This window comes from Polyodon spathula, chromosome 21 (genome assembly GCF_017654505.1).
Source record: "Polyodon spathula isolate WHYD16114869_AA chromosome 21, ASM1765450v1, whole genome shotgun sequence".
Taxonomy (NCBI): domain Eukaryota; kingdom Metazoa; phylum Chordata; class Actinopteri; order Acipenseriformes; family Polyodontidae; genus Polyodon; species Polyodon spathula.
The window spans coordinates 8829444-8855247 of record NC_054554.1 but is presented as its reverse complement, the minus strand read 5'-3'; the positions used below and the strand labels follow the sequence as shown (position 1 = coordinate 8855247).

The following is a 25804-nucleotide window of genomic DNA, read 5'->3' as shown; positions in this document are numbered from 1 at the left end:
TACGATAAGATAGGTCCACAATTCTGTCATCAGCTGGATCCAAACAACACCCTCACTCCAAACCAGCCAGTCAAACTGCCAAACCTGTTTCAGTTCTTTCCACACAAGCCAATTCACTCTCTTCCAGCTTGAATGACACCCCTGCCTCCAACAACATGTTTCGAGTCCGACTCTGTACTACACAGACTATTCAACAATCCTACAGTTAAATTATCTGGCAATGTCATAATAATAAAAACTTTTCTCTACATTTGTGTTGTTTTTCTATTCTAACTATGTTAGGGACTATTTTCTTCAGCGAAAGGTTACCTGGCGAAATATCAGTAAGTTATAAGTTATAAGTTCAAAGGTAAATACAGGTTTTAAAGGTTTTTTTTTTTTTTTTTTAAAAGAAAAAAAAAACAAATAATTTTCTAATAGCGATACAGCCCTCTCGATGCGGGCTCTACTGTGTGGTAGATGACCTTGACTTTCGTTAGTGCCCTCGTCTATGGCTCGGGATGCATAACTCCTGTTGTGCTCATCTACCATACGGTAGAGCCCACATCGACAGGCTCTATCGCTTATTGGTTTACTGTATATAGGATGGGAATGTCATATCCAAGAAAATGTGAATGTAGTAATGTGAAACCAGTTTGCTTTAGGTGACTTTGCCATGAGTTGAGTAGCTTAGGTACAGTAACTTAGGTTTAAAATGATTGGAGATAAGGCATGTGCAGAAATGTATGGAATGAAATATGGTAAAAAATTAATCACGGCAACTTTGTAAAAAATCAATAAATAAAATATATAAAAGGGATAACAACTACTGTACTGCACAGAGTAAGTGCAAGATTCCTTTATAATGTTCTAGTGAATTAAAAACAAATGTTTAAAGCAATGCTAGTTAGTGGTGCAACAATTAATCGATGCATCGATTATTGATCATCTGTCCTTAAATTTCCTGAGTTTTGATTACATATTGGTGAACCGATGCATCAAATTAGAACACAGTTTGAAGCTAGTTTGCATTAAACCCTTGAGTGTGTGAGAATGCGCTTCTTTTAGTGCTATTACAGTAGATAAACAATGACAGCGCGTTGCTAGGATACACATTTTAGGCCTCTACATTCGTGTTGGATATACCCTGTTTAAAATTAGTTGATTTGCTTCACTGGTGAGTTTATGCTTTTTTTTTTTTTTTTCACTAAAAGTGACAAGAACACAGCATACACCTTTTATGTTATGCGTAATCATTTCAAAAGAATGCCAATATTAAATCTACTGTTTACCTTCTTTTGTTTCAAAGTATGTTATGTTTGGATTATATGACAATATTATATAAAATTAAGCTGAATTTTTTTAGTACGGTAGTTAAATTAGTCAACTCAAGTCCTTCGTATTTCTTTTTTTAATAATCCAAGTGTTCTAATCTGAATGCAAGTTGTGACTTTGTTTAACTATTATGCACAATGGTGGTGTTGCTGGATCTGTTAAAAAAAATAAAATAAAACTAATGTTTGTTCTTTATTTTGAAAACATCAATGCATCGATTATCATTGATAAATGCCTATCTATACAACAAACGAATAAGAAATGAGGTTGTTGACTGCACCACTAATGCTAGTATTTAAAAATGTCTTGCTCGCAAACATTTAACGTTTTACAGGTCTTGTGGCTCTTGGCCATATGAAAACATTGGTATAGTATGTGGCTCATAGGGTCACGAAGTTTGGTCAGCCCTGAACTATAGTCAAGCAACAAGTTTCATCTCCTCTCAATACTGAGTGGTAGCCTAATAACATAATAGGATCCCAAGATGTGTAAGAAGAAAGATTAGCAAACGTAAGATGTGGGCAATTTGCCGAACAAAGTATAAAGTATGTGATTTTTATCCTAGAGCAAAAAGAGTTGGAAGGCAATTGTAAAAGTATATCAATTTAACCCCTAACAATACTTTAAGTGTAGCACTGAAACCAGGACCAAAGCACACAGGAATTAAGTGGAGACATACGCAGGACACGGGTAAGATACATACAGTGGTGAGGCTATGAAAAGGGAAATCTAGCCATGTTTTCAGATTATTTTTTTTTCCCCCCAGATTTCAGATTTTTCGGTTTTAAAAAAAAACCTTTCTAAATGGTTTTAATCAAAGTGCTTTCAGAAAAAAAGTACAAATTGGCACAATATAATAGAACCAAACTAGGAACATTGTAAATTAAAAAAAAAAAAAAAAAAAAAAAGTAGGCTTTTTGTTTTTTAGTAGTTTTTCTTTTCAACACATGCTGAACTATAACATTTCAAAATAGATTTCATGTTTTTATTAATAATTCATGACAATGTAAATTAAAGCCTTCTGATTTATTCTGTAAAGGCACTTAGTAATATCTCCCTGAGAACTTTGGAGAACACTAGACACTGCATTCTGCAGTAGTCACTACTGTACTATCTACTCAGAATAACTTATTGGTAGTCGTTTTCCCACCCAAGCGATAATGGTTGCGGGCAAGTGAGGTGGCACGACAGGCAGCGCTTTATTACAGTTAAAATCACAGTCGTGTATGGTGGCTGAGAGGTACAAAAAAGTTTTTTTCATGCGTTCCCATGACGTGGGTTTCTTGAGGCTTCTTGTCATACACACACAATTTTTTTAATATATACATATATATTTTGTTTGTTTAAACTGATTCTGTGTCCATTTTTTTCTCTCAATTCCACGATTCAGCCCGTGTTCTCAGCAACGTGGATTTCATAGGTCTCTACCCATGGTGATCCTTTTCTGTTCCACAATAACAAAAAAGTATTCCTGGGGTCTTGATAAAATTGATCTCACAGTAGACAACTCAAATCATCCTGCCTTGTATATTCATCGCTTTTGGTTGGTTGAGCATGCATTATTTATGTTCTTTTAGCATACGGTTCCTGATTAACATAAATCTGCTTGACAGAGCTGGATTGTAAAGCTCATTATTTATTTAATTAAAACCATTTAGGAAGACAGGCCTACAGAGATTAAATCACCTCATTCCAGATAAACCTCCCACATGCAAACACCCATTTTGTACAATAATCCTATATCAAGTACATCATTTCTACTGAATAATCCTTTAGCTGACAGTGTACAACACAGGTGACAGTCAGCCACTTCACTGGTGGAGTGCTACTGTATATCAGACTGGGTGTTTGGTTGAGTCTTCAAGGCTGTTCAGTTCAAATTTCTATTTTAAGTAAGTAACCAGCCTGCATTTAAAGCAAGTGCTGAAGGATAGGCTATTCACCTTGCTCTGGTTATGAACATAACACATGAGAACTGTGTGCATATATGGCAGAAAAGATTAAGAGTTCATCTGATTATAGTCAATTATTATCCTATCCATTGCCCTTTCTCAAACCCATCATGAAAAAGCCTGTTAGTAAAATAGCTGAGCTTGACCTAAAGAAACAAAATCTTCAGATTGTCTACAAATGGAAATGACAGAACATCTTAATAGTGAGCTGGTCTTTATGAAGCTGATCACTAGAAGAGACTTCTGTAAAACATATTGTTTTGTAGTTTACTAGGTATATCCTTTGGGATTGTTTATTATATTTACATTACAGCTTCTAGACAGCAGTTTGGACACTTGATTAATATAATGATTAATCCACTCATTATAAAATCATGGCAGAATGGCTTTTTATATCCTGTGAACACTGGAATGAATAGAATATAAGCAAAACTCATTATAAAAAGCTGATGTACAGAAAGCTCTTCTGCAATATAAATAGCCATTTTTCACTGTTGAGATATATATATATATATATATATATATATATATATATATATATATATATATTATATATATATATATATATATAAAATTAAAAAACAAAAAACATGACATTTTTGTGTTCTGGCTACATAATGCTATTAAATTAAACACACATTTTACCAAACTACTGTGTCTTTAATCAAATAAAATTTAAGAGCGTGTCACAACTAGCATATCACATTTCATTAATCCACAGATCAAGAAATGATCAAAGAGGTTATTTTCTTGAACGTGCCTTTCAACTGAAAAAATCGCCAGACACCTGCTTTGCTCACCCTGTACCAGTAGATTCGCTGATGTCCGAGCGAGCTCTGCACTAATGTGATGTGCATTTTTACAGAGGGAAATCAGAGAATCAGCTACAAGACAGGCACAAATCTGCTTATGTTAATGCTTTGTAAGAATGGACTCAAAATAACAGGTTTACCTCCAGAGGCTGGAGTCTCGATCTGAAGTTGATATTGATGATAATAACTTGCGAAAGTTAGTAAACTGAATGCAAAGGGTGTGGCCGGTTACTGCAACAAATGTGTGCATTTTAGCCTTACAGGGAACACTCCACAATACTACAGCAACTAGTCTCTGTTTTGAATGCAGAGTTGAAATCAAACATATTAGTTTGAAATCAAACTGATTAGTTTCAGCAACTTTATTTAAGCATATCACAGTAACAACACAGGCATGCATCTCTTCTAAAGCCAGGAGGAGGAGGAGGCTTTGACTTTATGAACACACACTATGAACAAATAACTGAACAAACAGCATGGTCAGAGCCGGACTTAGTTTGTGTAGGGCCCAAGGCGGGGGCCCTTGACAGTGCCCCCCTCCCCCACCCCCCAAAAAAAATTTATTACCCCCCCCCCCCCCCCCCCCCCCCCCCCCCACACACACACACACACGCACGCACACACACACAATAAATCGAAAATTATGTTTGACTGATCTACTTATCAAATCCACGTGTAACATTTCACATTTGGATACTGCACATTCAGCTGCAGTTTTGAGTGCTTTTTAATTTTTGCTGTGTAAATTACTCTAAAACAATAAGCCCAACAAATCACAGAGGTTTTTTTTCTGAATATTACAGCCAAGAAGAAGCTTTATTTTATACCACGCTGCATGTACTTCCAAACATTTCATTTGTTGCAAAAATAATACAGAGCATTGGTGTGGTGGTCCGTCTTACTTTAATACACACAATCTTGATTTCATTATCGATTAATAGTAGCATTGTCACTAAGGCACCAGTAAAACTTTAAAAGGCGATGCTGCACTGTCCCTTAGATGTTGCATTTTTTAAAATACATTTCTTATGATCGAGTACACTCACATGAGGAAATACGCCCACTTTGTCAGTCAAAAAGTGCAAATGTGGTAATGTTACATTGGTAAGCAGAAATCAGTATTTTTGAGATGATTATTGTGAAGAGTCTGAATCGGTTTAATTTGCTTCTTGAAGCAGATTATTATTTGGTGGTTTATCTAGATATGGCAGCAGCGCTCCTTATTGCCTCTTGACTTGAATTTCTTTCTATTTATTATTTTCCTTTTACAATGGCCCGACTCATGCTTGCAAGGGGCCGACAGAATACTCTCAAGTCCGTTTCCACTCCGAAGACAATTACAATTTATGACGCGTGTGGGGCCCCCTTAGTTGAGGGGCCCTAGGCCGCCGCCTCGCCCTGAGGCCGGCCCTGATCAGGATTAACACATACTGCAGATAACTAGATTATTTTTAATTATTAAAACTTATTATTTTATTTATTTTGCTAATAAATGTTAGGTATCTTAAATACTGAAACGTATACAAATGCACGAACATGCACGCAAATGCAAAAAAAAAAAAAAAAAAAAAAAAAAAGTTAGCTGTACTTTTATTCTTTACATGATCTTTTCACACACAGGGGAGAGGGGAACGGGACGGTGGGGCTCCGGGAGATATTCCACGAGAATTTAAGCTCTGGTTATACTGAAATACATTACAAGCTCAGAGGGAACATGATGCGGCACTTCATGTACCCGCTAGAAAATGAATCAGCTGCTGCTACTGGTAGACAGATCAGGGAGGGTAGTCAGTATTTTACACTTTACATGTAACAATGTCAATGCCATGAAATAATGTACCTTGTATAATTATTATAAATAATAAATGATTGCCCTACGTGCCTCTACTTCTTCTATTAATATAGCAATCTCCTGTGTTGTGAAGCATGGTTTACGTATTCTCTCGGTGAGTGACCTACTATTTGCTGTTCTGACTTGCACTGCTTTTTCTTGCTCAGTGCTACGCCGCTCAACATGATCACCACTTCTACATTCAAAATGGAGCCTTGCGCTGGCGCAAGCGCATTCTGTCTCTTAAAGGTATTGCTGCCTGGCACTGACTGGATAGCAGATTCCACAACCTACTCAGCACTGATTGGCTAGGCGCTGTCACTGCACCACTAAACACGCTTGTGCTGGGTTTCCATTTTGATCAGAATCACACTTTTGGAGCAGCCACTGCGTCTGCGATCAAGCCCATGATGTTTCAAACAGCAATTCAACTTTCACTGCTTCTTAGAAAAGCATCCTTAATGAACATCACATACTTTGACTGGTTTTAAAGTGCTCCAGGTACCGTTTCAAATCGAAATCCAGAATAAAATATTTAGTATTCTTCATTTCTATTACCCTAAACTAAGGTACTGACAAGGAACGCAACTGACTGTAGGACTGAAATTGCCCAATCAAGTAGAGTACTTGCAAACGACTGTATTTTTTAGCTCTTCCAAGTTACTTCTGAGTAATGAAAGAATGTAATCCTTTTTTTTTGGATAAGGTATTTGTTGGAAATATGATAGAAATTGGGACTACAATCATTTGCCTGCCAAATGCCAGTACATTTTTAAAAGAAGGCCTAAGCAGCCACTAAAACAAAAGAAGAACTATGAATTGACTAGGGAAAATAGAGCTCAGATGACAGCTCTTCACAAAGAAAAAGTCTACATCAAGTATATATATATATATATATATATATATATATATATATATATATATATATATATATATATATATATATATATATATATATATACACACACACACACACACACACACACACACACACACACACACACACAGTACTGTGCAAAAGTTTTAGGCAGGTGTGAAAAAATGCTGTAAAGTAAGAATGCTTTAAAAAATAGACATGTTAATATTTTTTTTATCATGATTATATTTATCAATTAACTAAATGCAAAGTGAGTGAACAGAAGAAAAATCTAAATCAAATCCATATTTGGTGTGACCACCCTTTGTCTTCAAAACAGCATAAATTCTTCTAGGTATTCTTGTACAAAGTCAGGGATTTTGTAGGCATATAGTCAGGTGTATGATTAAACAATTATACCAAACAGGTGCTAATAATCATCAAATCAAAATATAGGTTGAAACACAATCATTAACTGAAACAGAAACAGCTGTGTAGGAGGAATAAAACTGGGTGAAGAACAGCCAAACTCAGCTAACAAGGTGAGGTTGCTGAAGACAGTTTACTGTCAAAAGTCATACACCATGGCAAGACTGAGCACAGCAACAAGACACAAGGTAGTTATACTGCATCAGCAAGGTCTCTCCCAGACAGAAATTTCAAGTCAGACAGGGGTTTCCAGATGTGCTGTCCAAGCTCTTTTGAAGAAGCACAAAGAAACGGGCAACGTTGAGGACCGTAGATGCAGTGGTCTGCCAAGGAAACTTACTGCAGCAGATGAAAGACACATCAAGCTTACTTCCCTTCGCAATCGGAAGATGTCCAGCTGTGCCATCAGCTCAGAATTGGCAGAAAACAGTGGGACCCTGGTACACCCATCTACTGTCTGGAGAAGTCTGGTCAGAAATGGCCTTCATGGAAGACTTGCGGCTAAAAAGCCATACCTCCGACGTGGAAACAAGGCCAAGCGACTCAACTATGCACGAAAACACAGGAACTGGGGTGCAGAAAAATGGCAGCAGGTGCTCTGGACTGATGAGTCAAAATTTGAAATATTTGGCTGTAGCAGAAGGCAGTTTGTTCACCGAAGGGCTGGAGAGCGGTACACGAATGAGTGTCTGCAGGCAACAGTGAAGCATGGTGGAGCTTCCTTGCAAGTTTCGGGCTGCATTTCTCCAAACAGAGTTGGGGATTTGGTCAGAATTAATGGTCTCCTCCATGCTGATTAGTACAGGCAGATACTTATCCATCATGCAGTACCATCAGGGAGGCATCTGATTGGCCCCAAATTTATTCTGCAGCATGACAACGACCCCAAACATACAGTGAAAGTCATTAAGAAGTATCTTCAGCGTAAAGAAGAACAAGGAGTCCTGGAAGTGATGGTATGGCCCCCACAGAGCCCTGATCTCAACATCATCGAGTCTGTCTGGGATTACATGTAGAGAAAGAAGCAACTGAGACTGCCTAAATCCACAGAAGAACTGTGGTTAATTCTCCAAGATGTTTGGGCCAACCTACCTGCCGAGTTCCTTCAAAAACTTTCTGCAAGTGTACCTAGAAGAATTGATGCTGTTTTGAAGGCAAAGGGTGGTCACACCAAATATTGATTTGATGTAGAGTTTTCTTCTGTTCACTCATTTTGCATTTTGCTAATTGATAAATTTAAACTATTAACATGTCTGTTTTTGAAAGCATTATTACTATGCAGCATTTTTTCACACCTGCCTAAAACTTTTGCACAGTACTGTATGTATGTGTGTGTGTGTGTGTATATATATATTAATTTGCAAGCTGTCTCACGAGTGCATGGACACACTCTTGCAGTGCAGGTCAAAGTGAATTAAATGAGCTGTCCTTTCCAAGCTACAGAGACCAACAACAGTGAAAAAAAAAAAAAAGGAGACATCATCTTGAAAACTGGTATCTACAGTTTGGAAAAATAAATGCAGAATTCTGTATATTGTAAAGTACTCTAAATTCAATTAAATATAGCACAGCTTTTGTCATCAGATTAGATCCATAAAACATAAGTGATCTACAGTAAACACATCAAAGCTGGACTAAGAAGCATCAGGTGCAGAATTTCATTCACCAACCATCAGCTTTTTGAATGAAACAGACAGCTTTACATTGTTTTCAGCAAGACTGTACATTAACTACAGTATATTAAACTGTTTTGTTAAAGTTATTGAGTGTGCCAAACTGACAAAAAAGCATGATCTATGGTCAAAGCATTTTTTGGAAACTATTGCAGAAAGAGAAGATTGTTATGCCACTGTTAAAAATAAAAAGTTGAGTACTGTTTCCAAAAATGGAATAGATTGCACCGACCTAACCCTTGGTACTGTAATTCAACTAACAGACAGTCGTATTTATATAATTTCTCAACACCTACATTTCTTATTACGTAGAACATAATATGGCTGGTGAAATGAAGGAAAATGAAAACTTATGCCAAGGAAATCAATTTCCCTAGAAAAATCTGTTTTTAAATGCCTAATTCACAGTGCCACAACTTTACTGCCCTGTGGAAAGAATGCAGCTCACACAGCAAAAGACAAAAACATAAAACAACAAAATAATGACGTACCAATTCCATTCATAAGGGGGGAGTCACTAACTTCCAAGTCGTCCAACATTTCATGTTCTCCATCGTTTGCTAATTTTTGTTCCCGGGCTGTAGCTCTATAGTGTAAGGAATCTTTGTCCAGACTAGTGTCTCCATTTTGTATTCCACTGTGTGGCTTCCTCATGGGCATTATCTGCAGTCCACTGGGGGTGGTCCTATATGTCACAGTCTTTGTAGCTCTGTCAAGTGCGTGTTTACCGCCATAACACCGTTTTTGCTTTTGGGAGCCCGTCGTGTTAGTCCTTTTCTTTTTGTGGGTTGCCACTTTGCCCCTGGCAGCCTCAGAAGAGGCAGCTCTCCCTTCCCTGAGAAACCGAAGGCCCCCAGCCTGCTTGCCTGGCTTGGAGCGCTTGTCCTTGGGAATGGGAAGTCCATTAAAATCATCAATGAACTCTTCACAGTGTTGGAGGTGATGCTCAGGCTCCCACGTGTCCTCATTGCTCCCGTAGCCTTTCCACCGGATAAGATATTCCCATTTTCCCTTTTTGTTCTTTCTCTTATCTACAATTTTTTCAACCTAATAGCAGAAGGAATACAAAAATGCATAGCAGTATTAGTTTATTGGCCATGAAAATATCTCAACAGAGTTCCAAGATTAATCCTAACTGCTTGTTTGGATGAATTAAAAGGTTCAGATCTGGCCAACCCAGCCTTTTTTCAAGCAAACATACTTTATATTCTGAAACCTTGACCCTTGTTTTTTTTATCCCAATAATAATGTAGGCTACCAATTTCTAAATACAGTACAACGTCACGTATCCGACCATCACATAACCACCCTGGGTTAGTACCGTGTTAATGCTATCAGCAACTAAAAGAAACAAACAAACAAACAAAAAATGTGTTGTTTTAACAATCCAAAAACCATTTGAAATCCTTTGGGAAAAGAAAGCAGCTGATTTTGGGTACTGTGACACATACTGAGAAGGCGGAACCACATCTAAAATCGTTTGTGGGGTCAACAAAATCGAAAAATAATGTGAGGTGCTTGTGGACAGGACAGCTTGTGTGGTGACCCCATGCCAGGAAGTGAACACAGTGCAGGCTGAAATGCGCCTCAGCGCTCCCGACTTCATTAAATAATAAACCACAAACAGAAAACAAATGGCAGTGGCCAAAATAAAGAAACACAAAATACAAATGAAACTGGAGAACAAGAGATATCTCACAGATAACAATTTTATTCCTAAGCTTGCAGCTCGCTTTTACACACCTCCCAATGCAGCACAGCTGCATCTTTCATAAATGACAGAGGGTTTAACTAATTAACTTAATGATTAATGGGGCTGACAGCCAATTGAAACCTTTCTGTTGAACAGTCCCACACACATTATACACAGGGGCGGGTCTACCGTGTCACAGCGCTCAAGATGATCAACCAGTTTTTAACTGGTTTGTACAAAGGAGAAACGAAGAGATGCCAATATCTGGTCCAATTCTGAGCAATAAAGCAAAACAGTTAAACACTGTACTAGACGGCGATCCTCAGTTCAAGGCTTAAACTGGCCGGCGAAGCGCTTTCTGCCTGCTTGTTGTATATTGTAAACCACATTGCAATGTATTCTTAATTTTGTTTACGTTCTCTTACTTTTAAATTAAAGCATTTCCCCAAGTTTCAAGCAGTTTGCACTTTATTTTTGTAACCTATTTATGCATGTGTAAATGTAATTTTCAATCCATCATTTTCACATATCCCCCTATACCCCAGTTCACAGGGAGTCGGATATGCAACATTGTATTGTATGCAAATTATTAAAGTGGAGAATAAGTGAACAAGAGAACAAATATTATTTCATATTGTAGTTTACTAGTATAATTTGCACTTACTGTAAAATATACTGAATTTAAATATTGACCTTGCATTGTAACCCTATAATGTCCCGTAACACCTGATGTAGTGTATGCACATCATGGGCGTGATGCCACGTGTCATGTCTGCAAGGTGATTCAGCTGTTCTGGAGGGACACATGGCCATTATGTGATGATTACTACCTATATGTCATGTTGGGAAATCTGCAGCTGTTCCACAGAATGGCCCAGAGTAATCTGTCAGAGTAATATCAGAGTAATCAGAGTAATAGGCATGCCTTTCTTCTCATGAACTTCATCAGCTCTTGCAGTGATGGACTAGTTTTTAAAAGAACATGGTGTGTGCACTAAAGTAGATGAAAACCTAACATTTAACTGGAAAGACAAGGGATCTGTTTGAGGGTACATTCAGTACAACAGCTCAAAGAAGCTTTCATAGCCACCACTTCTCAAGACTACCCCAACTTCAACATTGCTGCACTTTGTTGTCACAAAAGAACTGTATTCACTATGAGCACTAGAGCACGCACTGTGGACTTGTGTTGGTGTTTGTGTATGTGTTACGTGTGGGTGAACTGAAACTCGACTGTGTTTCCCAAAGACTGTAACAGATACAGCAGGTGCTCTGTTGGTGCCGAAAACAACAGAAACAGTGCCATTAATCATAGCCTGTTGAGTATTTGACCCCCATTCTCTTTACCCCCCCTCACCACCACACCATAAAAAAAAAAGCATTTGCTTTTTTTCTGAAAATTCTTTATTTATGTTTCTTTTGGACCCTGCAGTCATATGATTTAAGGAACGCAGGGTTGGATCTCCAATAGCCAACTGAAAACCAAATCTTGTGTTTCAATCGACCGTGGGGACTTCTGCTTCAGAGGTCTTTCCATTGTCCTGCAGTTACAAATTTGACAGGCAATCGAAATCCCATAGAAACTTGGTATTAAATCCCTGCTGTATCAGGTTACAAACCAGAATTCCTCATACAATACCAGGGTTTCAGTTGGACTGTTGCAAACGTCTAAACTTGAGGATCAAGCCCAATACAGCTCGACAGGCTGTGTAAAACAAGCAGGGAGCTTCGAGGAAACACAAGTATGATTATCCAAACTTTGAGTTTATCTAAACAGCGACCTGCTGTTTACCTGTCATGTTATGTGTACTTTTCTTCTTCGCTGTTGTCATAACAGAAAATGAGTCAGTCCTCTCTCTCTCCCCGATAGTTACAGTAGTACAGTGCTGATGTAGTATGCTTCTTCATTAGGAATATTATAATAACCATTTAAATAGTAATAATGTGATTAATCAAACACATTGTTAACAGCAGCACCCACTAGTCCCAATCTGTTTGTATAAGATTGTACTGTACAGTATCTTGCTTACTGTTTTATCAGTTAAAGGAAATCAGGAAATGTTGCCAAACACAATAAGAGACACACAAACTTACTTAATACAAAATATTGAACTGATAACATTTAGAAACCCTTTTAAAGCTGATAAAGTACCAACCTCATACTGTATGTAAAAAATATGGGGCACTATACCAAGAATAAAATTAAATTATTCAGAGGTTGTCATTTTCACTTAGAATATGAATATGCATCAGACATTTTTGCACAGATTAATATTACATAATTTGTGTCATATCCGCCACTTCTGCAGCGGAATATTGACAGGCGATAGCAACATAAGTTTGTTGGTGTTCAATGACGATGTTGTAAAAACGATGGAGAGATATGTGTGCACAGCTTTCCCAAAGAGACAATCCAGCCTGGCAACAGCAAGGTCATGGTATGTGGTGCCATCGGCTTGAAATCCCGATCACTCCTTTTGGTTTAAGGCAACATGACAGGCTAGCATGTTTTGTCAATGCGGGCCACCACCTTTGGGGTTGAATAATTTCAATATTGTATATTTTTTAATTATATGGTCATCAATTTACATTTAAATTTAAGATTTACATTTAAAACAATTCACCTTTACCGCTGTCAAAGTGTATAGTTCAAACATACGTTACACATGCAGGGCGTGAAACTGTCGCCTGTGTCCATCAGCATGAGCACATCTGATCTGCAACCCATTCACAACCGTGCTCAGAGTCAGCTGGCCTGTTCCATCACAATTCAATTTAATTCTGTCTAATCTCGTCCTGTGAGAAAATGACTCATTATCATGATGTACTACTGTTGCCATTCTTTTTACTGTGCACCTCCCTGCAGTAAACCACGAGAAAGACATACTGTATCATTAGTTAATGACGGGCAAACAGAGGGAGGGGGCGCTGTTATGTTAGACTGTGCTCAATATGACCGCGCTTTTAGATATATTCAATCACACATGTTCACTGGCAGCGTCACTGTGTGATTTTTCCATCTTCCACGCCAACTCAAAAATGTTTAAAAAGCAAGAAAGAAGAGCTGTCTAAAGTGACCTAATGTCTGGGTAATAAATGGGTCCACAACAATTAGTCCCTGACAATAATAATAATAATAATAATAATAATAATAATAATAATAATAATAATAATAAAGTTGTAGTTGTCATGTACTGCAGAAAGGACGAGATTAAACAGAATTAAATTGAACTGTGACAAAACAGGCTTAAAATTGCAATAATTTAAAATGCAACTGTGCAATACACATTCTCATTTCAAGTGTATATAATTGCAAATTTATTTAGACATTTCAATGAACGTTGCTGTTTTGTAATTCGGTGTTATTCCCCTCAAAAAACAAATAGATAGATAATTATTAGTTTTGCTCAAATTCTTACACCAAAAAGATAACTGAGCAAGTACGTACGACATGGTTCAAGTAGCAGCTCCCTGCATTATGAAATGAACAGGACAGATAACATAATAGTGAACAAAACACAATCTTGAGAAGTGCACCGATTTCTGTTCTACTTTATTTGTAATACATTCTAACTACCTTCTGCTTTTTAACTAGTAAAACATGTGCTTTCATGAAAGGGGTTGGGCTGTGTATGCTTTAAAACAGCAGACCTTTTTTCTTGAATCGCGTGTCCAGCAATGCACCACAACAAAACTTTAAATCCTCTGCACCAGTTCATTTCAGGAAATGTGAAACTACAGTGCCTTGAAAAAGTATTCAGCCCCCATCCCTTTTTTTTCACATTTAAGAGTCTCACAGCCTGGGATTTTGATGCATTAGATTGTGAATTTTTATTTGTGAGTCATACATTCTTCTTCACAGAGACATTGCTTATTTGTGTATGGCAAGCCAAATTATAATTTAAGAGTTATCTCAAATTAATATATAGATATCTCTAAATCATTTCCAGATATCTCTAAATATTTGAAGATATCTTCAGATATCTGAACAGGAAGTCATTTTGAGATATATCTAAATGACAGTTTAGCGTACCATGCTCGTAAAACATTATTTAAAGACATCTGTAAATCCATTTGAGATATCTTTATTTCATTTTTAGGTATCTCAAAATGAAATGAAGATATCTTCAAAATGATTTATTTACAGATATCTCATATTCATTTAAAGATATCTGCAAATAATAATTTGGCTTGCCATGTTTGTGCTGTTGTATCACTAAGGCTGTACCTAAGCCTTTGTTCCTCTGTTCTATGAATTAGACAGTGGTGTGTGACCGAATTTAGTTAAAAAAAAAAAAATACCCTGAATATTTATATTTTGCCAAATTGCCCTTTGTATTTTTTTCATTATGAATGTTGTTTTTAAATCATATATTTTTTTTTAATATCATTTTATTTTTACAATTGAGAAGTGACATATATTTTATTTTAGTAACAACTGCTGTGTGAATCACTCAGAAAACACTGACTGGTGTTTGTATGAATACAGATCTCATCAGCATCCTCAACACTCTTTTTTGCTGTTTTATGAATGAGTATGGAATCTCCTTGGTGCCCTTGGGTTGATTTATGTTTTGCCTTTTTGCCCCCTGGAACTGCCTTGATGCCCCTGAATCTTCTCACCCATTGAAGGTAAAATGTTGCTTGTTTTTGCATTTTCTTTTGTTGTCGTCACCCCTCGGAACTATGTTGGCTGGTAAAATGTCTGTGTGGCTGGTGGATTTTTCCATCCACTAGCCATGATGGCTAGTGCATGGAAAAGTTCACTTCAAGCCCTGGTCAAATTAGACCTACATTTTAAAATTAGTTTCCAAAATAAATCAAAAAGTGCTACAATCCTTACTGCAGCAGATTATAGAAAATAATTTGGAAGCCAAATATATATCAAGTAATAGTATGAGCAGAAAAAAAACACATTAAAAGCACCACAGGTCAAAAAAATAAATAAAATACTTTGTTAATCACATGCTTTTGTTAACTGCAGGGCTTTAAATATTTTTTGCCGTTTTTTACTGCATGCTCACACTTTGTTACACCACCGTGAAATGTAAGATTTAAATAGCTGAAACCATAAAATTAAACATTTTTAAAGTGTTATGACCCTGAAATTCATGAAAAAATACCAAGAATTTTGTAGGGCCCTACCAATAACTTGATATTATTATACACCCTGTTGCATACCTTCTATTTAGCTTATGACAGCTTCCATCAGTAAACAGAGACAGAAATCCAAAAAAGAACTTTTAAAAGCAGAAAGTGCAATTACGATTACCCCCCCCCCCCCACCCAATCCTAATACTGTTGGTCTAAATGAACCCCAGTGAAGTTAGATTGATATTGGATATTCGCACATTCACTACATTCTACTCAATTAACAGTTCCTAGCTCCTACATACAAACTGACAAATGCATTCCATTGCACCCTATGCAAGACGTCATGTTAATGAGTAATTTAAGGCATGTCTCGTTGATTTGCGAGTTAGTAATCTCTAGTTATGAACATGAAAAATAACCCACAGCAGGGGGTGGTAAGACAATTCTTGGGTGCGTTATGAGGTGTGGTAAGAATTGTCAGTAATTCTTTATATTGCGTGGCATAAATAGACATGCAATTGCATACTAAATTAATGTTAAATTGACATTTAAGAGATATCCAATTGATATTAAATTTAAGTTCAATTATTCCTTGTTACTTTCCATTTAAGTCAGACTAACTGTTAATCAAAAACGTAAACAATGGGAAATTATTACATAGTTTCAAGGGTAACAAAATGTAAATAGACGTGATATGCAATTACATTTTCAATCGACATTTAGCAAGAAACCAGCTATTGCATATTTATTAAATATTAATTTAACATTAATTTAATATGCAATTGCATATCTATTTAATATTAATTTATGCCACGAAATATAAAGCTTTACCAAATTGTTTTACCACACACCATGGAGTGGGTTATTTCACATAAAAAACGGCTAAAAAAAAATAAAAAATTGAAAATAAATTACACAAACTAGCTTTTAGAAGGAAAACATTTTAAATGTATTATGTATCCTTCCACTGAAAAAACAAAACAAAACAAAAAACAGCCCCTAAATACATACTGTAACAAGTCAGGGAGGGGGATGATACCCTCCCTGCCACAAACACGTGCAAATGCTTTATCTAAGGTTTTATAGATAATTATCACCTGCACATGGGTCACATTGTAAATTAAAACCAGGTGCAGGGTATAAAAGAGGTGCAGTTAGTCTGTACAGGGCTGCTGAGTAGAAGGAAGCAGAAGGCGCGCTCTGTTTCCGAGCAGTCATATAGATACCGTAAGTGCTGTGTTAAACCTGCGTGGTTTATTTACTTTATTTGGAAGGTAACCAGCAAAGCCGTCCTGCAAGCTAGTCAGGGACCTGCATCAAATGTGTAGTAAGATCTCCGAAGGAGCTAGGTGTTTGTGTTCGTTTTGTTTATTTTGTATAATTAAAAGTGTGCGTCAGTGCTATTCTTTTACAATATATTTTGTACTTTTTTATTTGCCATAAACATTACATTGAACATTCCCATTTATAGTAAAACTTTCGAGATAAAATGGCATTTTGGAATTGAAAGCAGACTGATTTCCCACATCTGAGGGAGGATTCACAGAACAGCTAAACACTGCATTGGCACTTGACATCAAAGGAGGAGCTTCCGAGTGGGTTTTTATTTAGATTTTTTGTGTAGGAAATTATCCTACTCAGGTTTCCTGGTGTTCAAAAGAAGCTGACCAATAATTTCAGAGGCAGTTTTCACATCGATGGCCGGTAACTGGCATAATTTCCCTAGATTGTAAACCAGCATTAGATGATATGTGGACAAAACGGCTCCCGTGTCAGTTTCAGATTTTGACATTAACCATGGCCCTGTGGCCCGGGGCCTGTAGAGAGTGCAGTTTGGCTGGTAGTTATGAAGCACCACAGGCCCAACTAGGCCGGTTATATTTAACTAGCGTAATATATATTGTATATGGCTTCCGTTTCATGACTCCAGTAAAACAGGCCAGTGTGTCAAAAAGCTGAAAATTCATTTACAAACCATTTTTTAAATTTTTGTTGTAGCGTATTCAGAATACAATAACACCTATCATATAGCAACCTAAATATTCTACATCTGTTTAACTCTAAAAAGTAATATTTATAACATACTCTTAGTGTAAATATTGTAACCTGGCCAAAATAGAAAATATATTTCAACATTACAATAGTTTAACATTACTAATTACAACTAGCCATCAAGTACTGACATCAGATGAATCGAAGTCAAGTTACTTTGTTTATTCAGTAACCTGCAAATAATTCAAAACAAGGATCCCTTGTTGTGCTTTTAATGGTCAGTGCAAATGCTGCCGTTACTCCATCCATTCACAGAAAGTCAACAGTGGATGTTTTACACTGAACTGCAGTCCAGAGTTTAAAAAATAACTCCTTTCCATTTTCTTATAGTCACTGCGTTGTTGTGCTTAACATTTATTATGTCTTTATATTCATCATAATGTTAAATTACCTTTCTAATTTAAATGTTACAGCTTGCTATATACATGTTTAATGGCTGAAGAAAAATACATTGCAAGGCTTCATTTAGCCACTTTCTTTTGAGACATGGGCTCTCTTTGGTTTCCATACACAGAAAATAAAAATACTGAAAATAAAAACCATCGTGAAAAATATATAAATATATTGGGCAAGATAAAATTGCGTAGTGCCGCAGTCCTTCCCGGCCGCGGCGAGAACAGCAGAATTTCATGCCAAACCCGACCTTGTTTAAAAGCCCAACGGTTGTGTCAGCAGAGAGCAGGAGAGATTTTAATTTTGTTTTAAACATGTTTCTGAAATCAGAGGGTAGTGGTGAGATGTATCTGTTGTGTCGAGTTTAAACATTGCATATTCGCTAGTCAGTTTTAGAAAGTGATATTTAGTTTAATAAGTAGATGCCGCTGTTGCATATATATTACATGCTGAGTGAGATTTGCGTGGTGATTTCTCAGATGGCTTTTGAATAAAGTGTTACTGCTACTGCTTACCTCAGAGCTTTCTTTGTTCTGTTCTCTGATTAAATACCGCAGTATATTAGTCATTTTTTCTGTAATTCTTACAGAGATGAAAAAAAAAAAAAACGATTGTTGGGTTATTTAAATGCTGTTTCAGTTGTATGTTGACATTTTTACCGACAGAAACACTGTTTAGATAATTGTTACTATTAAGGTGTAATAATATTAATAGATCAGGTAAGTATGTTGGTCTATGATGTCATAGCTGTGCGGTAAGACAAGTCCTACTGCACGGTCATGTGATCTTGTTAAGCCAATCACAGCACTTAATTTATCCAAGCCATTTTATAAGCATACATACTCACTTCACACTGTACAGTAGGCTATATTATATAAAGGTTCATAGCTCCTACAAACAAACTCGCAAAATAATTTGTTCACCCCATGACGTCATGTAATGAGTAAACTTAGACATGTCTCATTGATTTGCGAGCAAAATACTCATAAATATTCACTTTACATTGGACAGTAGGCTACGATGCATAATGGTTCATAGCTCCTATAAACAAACTCGCAAAGGAATGCTATTTCACCCTACTTGGATGAATGTGAAGTACATACATTTTTCATCCTGACACATCCAACATGCATTGACCCTCAACCCTTAATCACCATGTATTAATTATGTACAAGCTCTTAAGTATATGTGTTGTAATCATTTCTTGACCCATACCAACACTTATGGGCAATTTTTGTATTTAAAGGTTACTACTTGAACCGCAGAAGGTAAAGAAAGATTTTGGGCCATTACCTTGTTAGCCTTTATAGTATTTTTTCATATAAGGATTGTATGTGTTAGTATATGTAGCATATAGTGCCCACCACAAAGTAAACAAACAAACGCGCAACACTGACTATGTACATGTAACACCCCCGCAGAGACGGAAGCCTCAATCTAGCATGTGAATTACAAACTACTGTACACACACACACACATAGTAAGCACATTTTATTTTATGATAGTACAGTTCTGAAAGAAAATGCAAGATAAACTATGAACAGAACAGCAGTCCTTCTGAAGTTCTTATAGGTGGATTTGTTGTTTTGTTTTTAGTTCAATTGCAATTCCTGTACTCAATCCCGTACAAATAAAAACAATGTGCTTACTGTCTATGAGAAGATTTAGTTTCGGTTTCTCTTGCAGAGAAATTACAAACAAGCAAGTTACAGTGAGAAAAAAAAAACAAACAAATAGTATATAGTGTAGTTCTTGCAGAAATCAAACTAATATTCGGAGGTAATTTTTGGTGCAGAAAAACATCTACGTCACACTCTTGGATTTAACTGCCTCACCAGCATTGGCCCGCCCTTTAACAACCAATACACACTCCTGGTTCGCTGGTACAGTACTCCCTTAACCTTCCAACTCCCACCTAATAGGCTCTCGGTAACTGTCACTGATAAACGTACTGTATTCAAAGTAGGTTAACCACAGACGCGGCTACAGACAGGTAGGCTACCGTATTACAGAAAATAAGCAACCGCGATACTTCTAAAATGTCATAAACCATGTGTAGCAGGGCAAGCAGCCCTGTACAGTGTTTATTTTAGAACGGGATCTCCCCTTCCGCCCGTGTTATTTTGTATTTGTTTATTTTATATTTGTGTTTATAGATGATGGCGAACCGCCGCGTGTTTTGTATTTGTTTATTATTTTGTATGACGGCGCAGCCGTGCATTTCTGTGTTATTATTTGAAAAATTTATTTGACGGCGAACCGCCATGCGTTTTTGTTTTGCAGCATGGATGAAGCCCATCCACGCTAATAATTAACACCCGTGCAGAAGGTGGCCATCTCCCGAATTAATTAGGTGATTAATTTATTGCTAATTGGGAGATGGTCACCTGTATAAAAAGCCTGCAGCTCTCCATGTTAAGGGGGGTGTTCAGAAGTGGAGAACGGGAGAGCGAGAGGCGAGATATTTAGGCAAGATATTTAAAAAAGAAAATAAGGATCAGTGAAGGCAGTTGCTCAGCCTGACCTTAGGGTTTATTTTTTGTGTTCGAGATTTGTTTTATTTCAAAACTTTTATTTTGCTCTGTGAGCAAGTGCTATTTCTTGTTCAAATATTTTGTTTATTTTTGTTCTTTCTCACGCGCCACTGCATCCTACCTTCTGTTTTGGTTGTGCTTCTTCTGGTCTGGGTCCCCGCAAAGCCATTTCCTGCCACATCATGTAATAAAATATTGCAGCGTTTGAAAATAGTAGCATTATTAATAAAGGGCGCCCTTGTATAAAGGCCGCAATAACACTATAACTAAACAATAATACTCCAAAATACAGTAACTGTTCAGCCCAGCACTCGAGAATGCATAACCCAGGCATTTCTACAACTTATCTTCCACAGATCTTATTCTTAAGCACAAAGTATTGTACTAACTGTATGCGACATAGCCTTATAATGTACAGTGAATACCTATGCATATTTTGCGAGTCCATACTAGAGATTACTAGCTCGCAAACTAATGAGACATATCTAAATTTACTCCATAGCATGACATCTTTCATAGAACTTGGTAATAATTGTATGCATGTTGTTGTGTAAATGAACTGTATTTACTTACATTTGTGATACTAAAGTGTTGCTGTGCAAGAGCAAGAACTCTGCCTGTAAATAGTGTTGGTGTGTTTGTCTGTTTTGGTGGTGGTGGGCAGGGAGGGGTTAATTCCTGTCCCTGACAAAAATACACAAGAATGTGGCTGCTCCCAAATAGAATAATTGGGAACAGCCACATCCTATAATAAGAGAGCCCGGAGCGCCATTCGGGAGATGACCAGGGGGCTGGAAACAGAGAGGTTTGCTGCTACATGAAGAGAGAGACAAATGTTCCTGTATTTCTATTTTAAAATCCACAGTGTTAGTGCAAGACTTGGATGAGGGATTTTCTGTTTCATTTTGTGTTCATGACTTGTTTTTGTTTACCCTTTTTATATTGGCTTGGTAAGCTGTGTTTTGATTTATAATTTGATTAAAGAAAAATAAACTTGCAGTACTTCAGTCCTGAGTCTCCTTTCTGCTTCCTGACCACTAGATACACTCGGTCAAATAGTGGCCACTGAATTTGAACTTTATAATGCAAACACAGCTAATGTACCTACTGTAATTGGAGTAGGCCTTAGCCCATTACTCATTTATATTCACATTATTTTGCACATTTAAGGCTTTGTGTATTTTGTTTGACTTTTAAGTATTTCATATCACTTTTTATTGGAATTCAGCCGCTCCCGGTCCCTATGCACTGCAATCATTGAATAGTGAGATTAATTTGTAAATAGAAAACAATTGAATGCGAACAACCAATCTGCTTCCCGATCTAGCGGGCTTCTATGCTGGAACGTTGAAGTGCTTATCTTTGAATTACATTTTTAAATCAATCCGCACATAAATACTATTTTTTTCCCTTAACGTTCTAATCTACAACTAATTTGACAACATAAAAAGCTAATTAAACATATTTTCTGATGCTTGTCTAGAGACAAGGCAAATCATGTCTGTGACAAGACACCGTAACAGTGGCTCAATTCGCAGCTACTGGACGGCAAAGCAACAGGGAAGACACGATTGGTCCACAATTCTGTCATCGGCTGGATCCAAAGAACACCCTCCCTCAAAACCAGCCAGTCAAACTCCCAAGCCTGTTTCAGTTCTTTCCTCATCAGCCAATCCACTCCCTGCCTGCTGGAATGAAGCCCCGCCTCCAACAACAAGTTTCCAGTCAGACTCAATACTACACAGACAATTCAACAATTGTCCATGTCCAGATAAATTATAATAAGAAAGAGCAAGACCCCAATAAATAAACATGTTTGCAACAATAACAAATGTAATAATAACGTTTTCTCCATGTCGTATTTCTAGTCTAATTATGTTAGGGACTATTTTCCTCAGAGGAATGTTACCTCGAGAAATATCAGAAGTCCAAGGTAAATACAGGTTTTAAAGTTTTTTTTAAAGAGAAAATAAATAAATAAATTGTTTTCTAATAGTGATAGAGCCCTCTCAATGCGGACTCTACCATGTGGTAGATGACCTTGACTTTTGTTAGCGCCCTTGCCTAAGGCTCAGGGCGCATAAATCCAGTTGCAGTCATCTACCACACGGTACAGCCCACATCAATGGGCTATGTCGCTTAAGTATAAAAGCCCTGTCGTCTCCAGTTAGGCAGGTGGCCGCCCGCAGATGAGGGGACTCCAAGGGTTGAAGTGAGTGTGAGAGCGAGAGACAGAGGAAAAGGAACCGAACCAAACTGTAGTGATGCAGGATTGGAGGGCAAGAGGCTCTGATAAAAGGTAGCAGGAAATGAGATGTTAAGCCCTTAAAATAAAAATAAAAACTCTGGTTGCCTCCACTCTCCTGTACTAATATCTAGTGTGTGTGTGTGTGTGTGTGTGTGTGTATTTTCTTTTAATAGAAGATTTTAAGATTGTGAAAGCAGTAAGTCTATGCTGACCGATTTTTAGTTATCCATTCCCATGGGAATGGGAAAAAACCGAACCAACACAAAACTGCCGATGGCAAAACACAAAATAGACATTTCTTCTGTCTGATCTTCCTTCATATGTATTTTTTTTCCATTTTACTTTAGATTTTCTCACAAGTTTAGTTGCGCTATTAACGATACATTTACGCGGAGCTGTTCTTTCAGCACCACAAAATGAAACTTGCGGAAACATACCATACATGTTTTCAACTTACAATTTAATACAATTAATACAAATTCATATAGACAAGATATGTTGTTTGTTTAGTTAAATGAAAACCATTGCGTTTCAAAGCAAAGAATGGCATTTATTATTATTATTATTATTATTATTATTATTATTATTATTATTATTATTACTGTTCTTTTGTATCAACATTAAAAACATATAGTAGTTGGGCCTACCCTTTGCAAAAAAAAAAAAAAAAGTATATTAAATTGAATTATTTTCATTCTTACAACTGTATTAATTATTGTTTTGTCATGTTTTGTCAAGTTTTCTCTCACAGGAACTGCCACTTTCAAATTCACCCTTTGTGTTACTGTAAGTGTGTACTAGAGATTACTGACTTGCAAATCAATGACACATGACTTAAATTATTCACTGACATGACCTCTTTCAGGTGGAAATGGCACTCTCTTGAGTTTGTATTTATGAGTTATGAACATTTATATGACATAGCAAACTGTAAAATGAATATTAATGTGTATTTTGCGTGTTCATAACTAGAGATTACTAACTCGCAAATCAACATTACTTGAATTACTCATTAGTATGACGTCTTGCATAGGGTGCAATTGCATGCATTTGCGAGTTTGTTTGTAGGAGCTATGAACCTTTATGACGTAGCCTACTGTACAATTTAAAGTGAATATGTGTGCATGTGAGTTCATAACTAGACATTACTAACTCGCAAATCAACGAAACGTGATTTAAATTACTCATTAGCATGACATCTTTCATAAGGTGAAATGGCATTATTTTGCGAGTTTGTTTGTAGGAGCTATGAACCCTATGACGTAGCCTATCGCACAGTGTAAAGTAACTCTGAATGCCTATTTTGCGTGTTAATAACTACAGACTCGGGAATTGTTAATTGAGTAGAATGTAGTGAATGGGCCAATATCGAATATCTAATGTCCAGTATAAACCTAACTCCACCAGGGACCTCAATTACTCTGGTCACCTGCGCAATGGCAAGACGTAACACCATGATCAACCTTAATTTTCAACTCAATATCACATTTTTATTTTTTTTTTTAAATCAAATGTTAAATACATTTCTTCTGGTATGCGTACATGGCATCGCATCTGTAGTTACTGCATTTGCATTTTTTTTTTTTTTTTAGGTTCGAGCTCGTTTGATAACGCATCTGTCGTTCCTGTTACTTTTCAAGATTGACTTGAGTGAGTTCTTACACCTGGTTTCAGATGCTGCCGCTAACTATTTCAATAGGCCTGATATAATAATAATGAACCCAAGCGATGTAAAGTAGAACCTCAAGCTTCATCCCCTTTACTGCTACAGCAGGGCTTGCATGGCATCTTGTGTTCCTAAGGGTTTAGGACATTGCAGATTCCACAAACAGAAACCCGCTCGCACTTCCTTATGCATTTGTCTGTCGATATTAGAAGATAGCCCTTGACAGGGTTGTACAGTACCTCGTAAAGGTCTCCCGAAGCCATGCTGGGTTGCGGAACTTGAGCTGTGTTATGTGCCTGGCTCCCTTGCTTGCTTGATTTTTTTTTTTTTTTTTTTTTTTTTTTTAGCTCGCTGTGTAGATATGAGTAAAGCCACGATCTGCTGGTATTAGCAAACTGTCTTGTTATTCCGAGCCAGGCGTAGCAGCAAAGCACAGGCAGACAGCGTCAATCGAGCCCGGCTGCTGTAGATGGATCGTTTTACAGCTAAAACAAACAAGGCGGGCGTTTTGGGCGGTGCTGGTTGAGCACTGTAGGTATACTTGCTGTATTGGGTATATATCCAAGTTAATGTATACACGGCAAATGACACAGTGGCCAATTGGGTGCTACCTGGAAGATTTGTTGCACTCCCCAATGTTGATTAGAGTAGACTGTTTCAAGTTTATTTGGTAACAATATTGTTTATTTGTGGTCAAGTAATCATAATTATTGTATTTGAGGCACATTTGTTTTTATTGTGGGCATGCAAATACAATCTATACAAAAAGTAAAATGTGTATAATTTATATGTGAGATTATTTATATGCACATTTTTTATTTACTTGGCTACTACACTTCAGTTCCCTTGTATGTGTCCATTAATTACTTATTTACACCCTTTGATATATGCATTTATAGCAGATAGAGCACTGAATAATGTTGAGCATTTAGATTATGAATATCATAGGTCGCAATTCCTTGATCCAGGGTTGTGTAGCATTTATTACAGACCTAAAGAATCATAGAATAAATACTATCCATCAAATACACAGATTTGTGTTTAAAACAACACAAGCATTATTAGGATAATCTCTGAAACTAACAAAAAGTTGGAGTCATCCAGCAAAATAATGGCAACCTAATTTCAAATTTGCCTAAAATATGACATATTTGACATTCCAGCTCTGACATACAAATCAATAGATATATACATGAACTCCAGGAAGGTTTAAAAAAACAAACAAACAAAAAAACAATTGCCATTTCATAATGTGTG

General features: G+C 36.9%; 1 protein-coding gene across 1 annotated transcript in view; it reads right to left on the bottom strand.

Annotated features, from left to right (window-relative positions):
- LOC121296586 (chromodomain Y-like protein 2) overlaps positions 1-25183 on the bottom strand; it is a 34645-nt gene extending 9462 nt beyond the window's left edge. The window contains exons 1-2 of the mRNA XM_041222297.1: positions 24787-25183; positions 9359-9914 (exon numbers count right to left, since the gene is read on the bottom strand). Of these exons, the coding sequence (XP_041078231.1) occupies positions 9359-9914; positions 24787-24810 (580 nt within the window). The 5' untranslated portion in view covers positions 24811-25183. The remainder of the gene's footprint in view (positions 1-9358; positions 9915-24786) is intronic.
- Between the last annotated feature and the right edge of the window lie 621 nt (positions 25184-25804).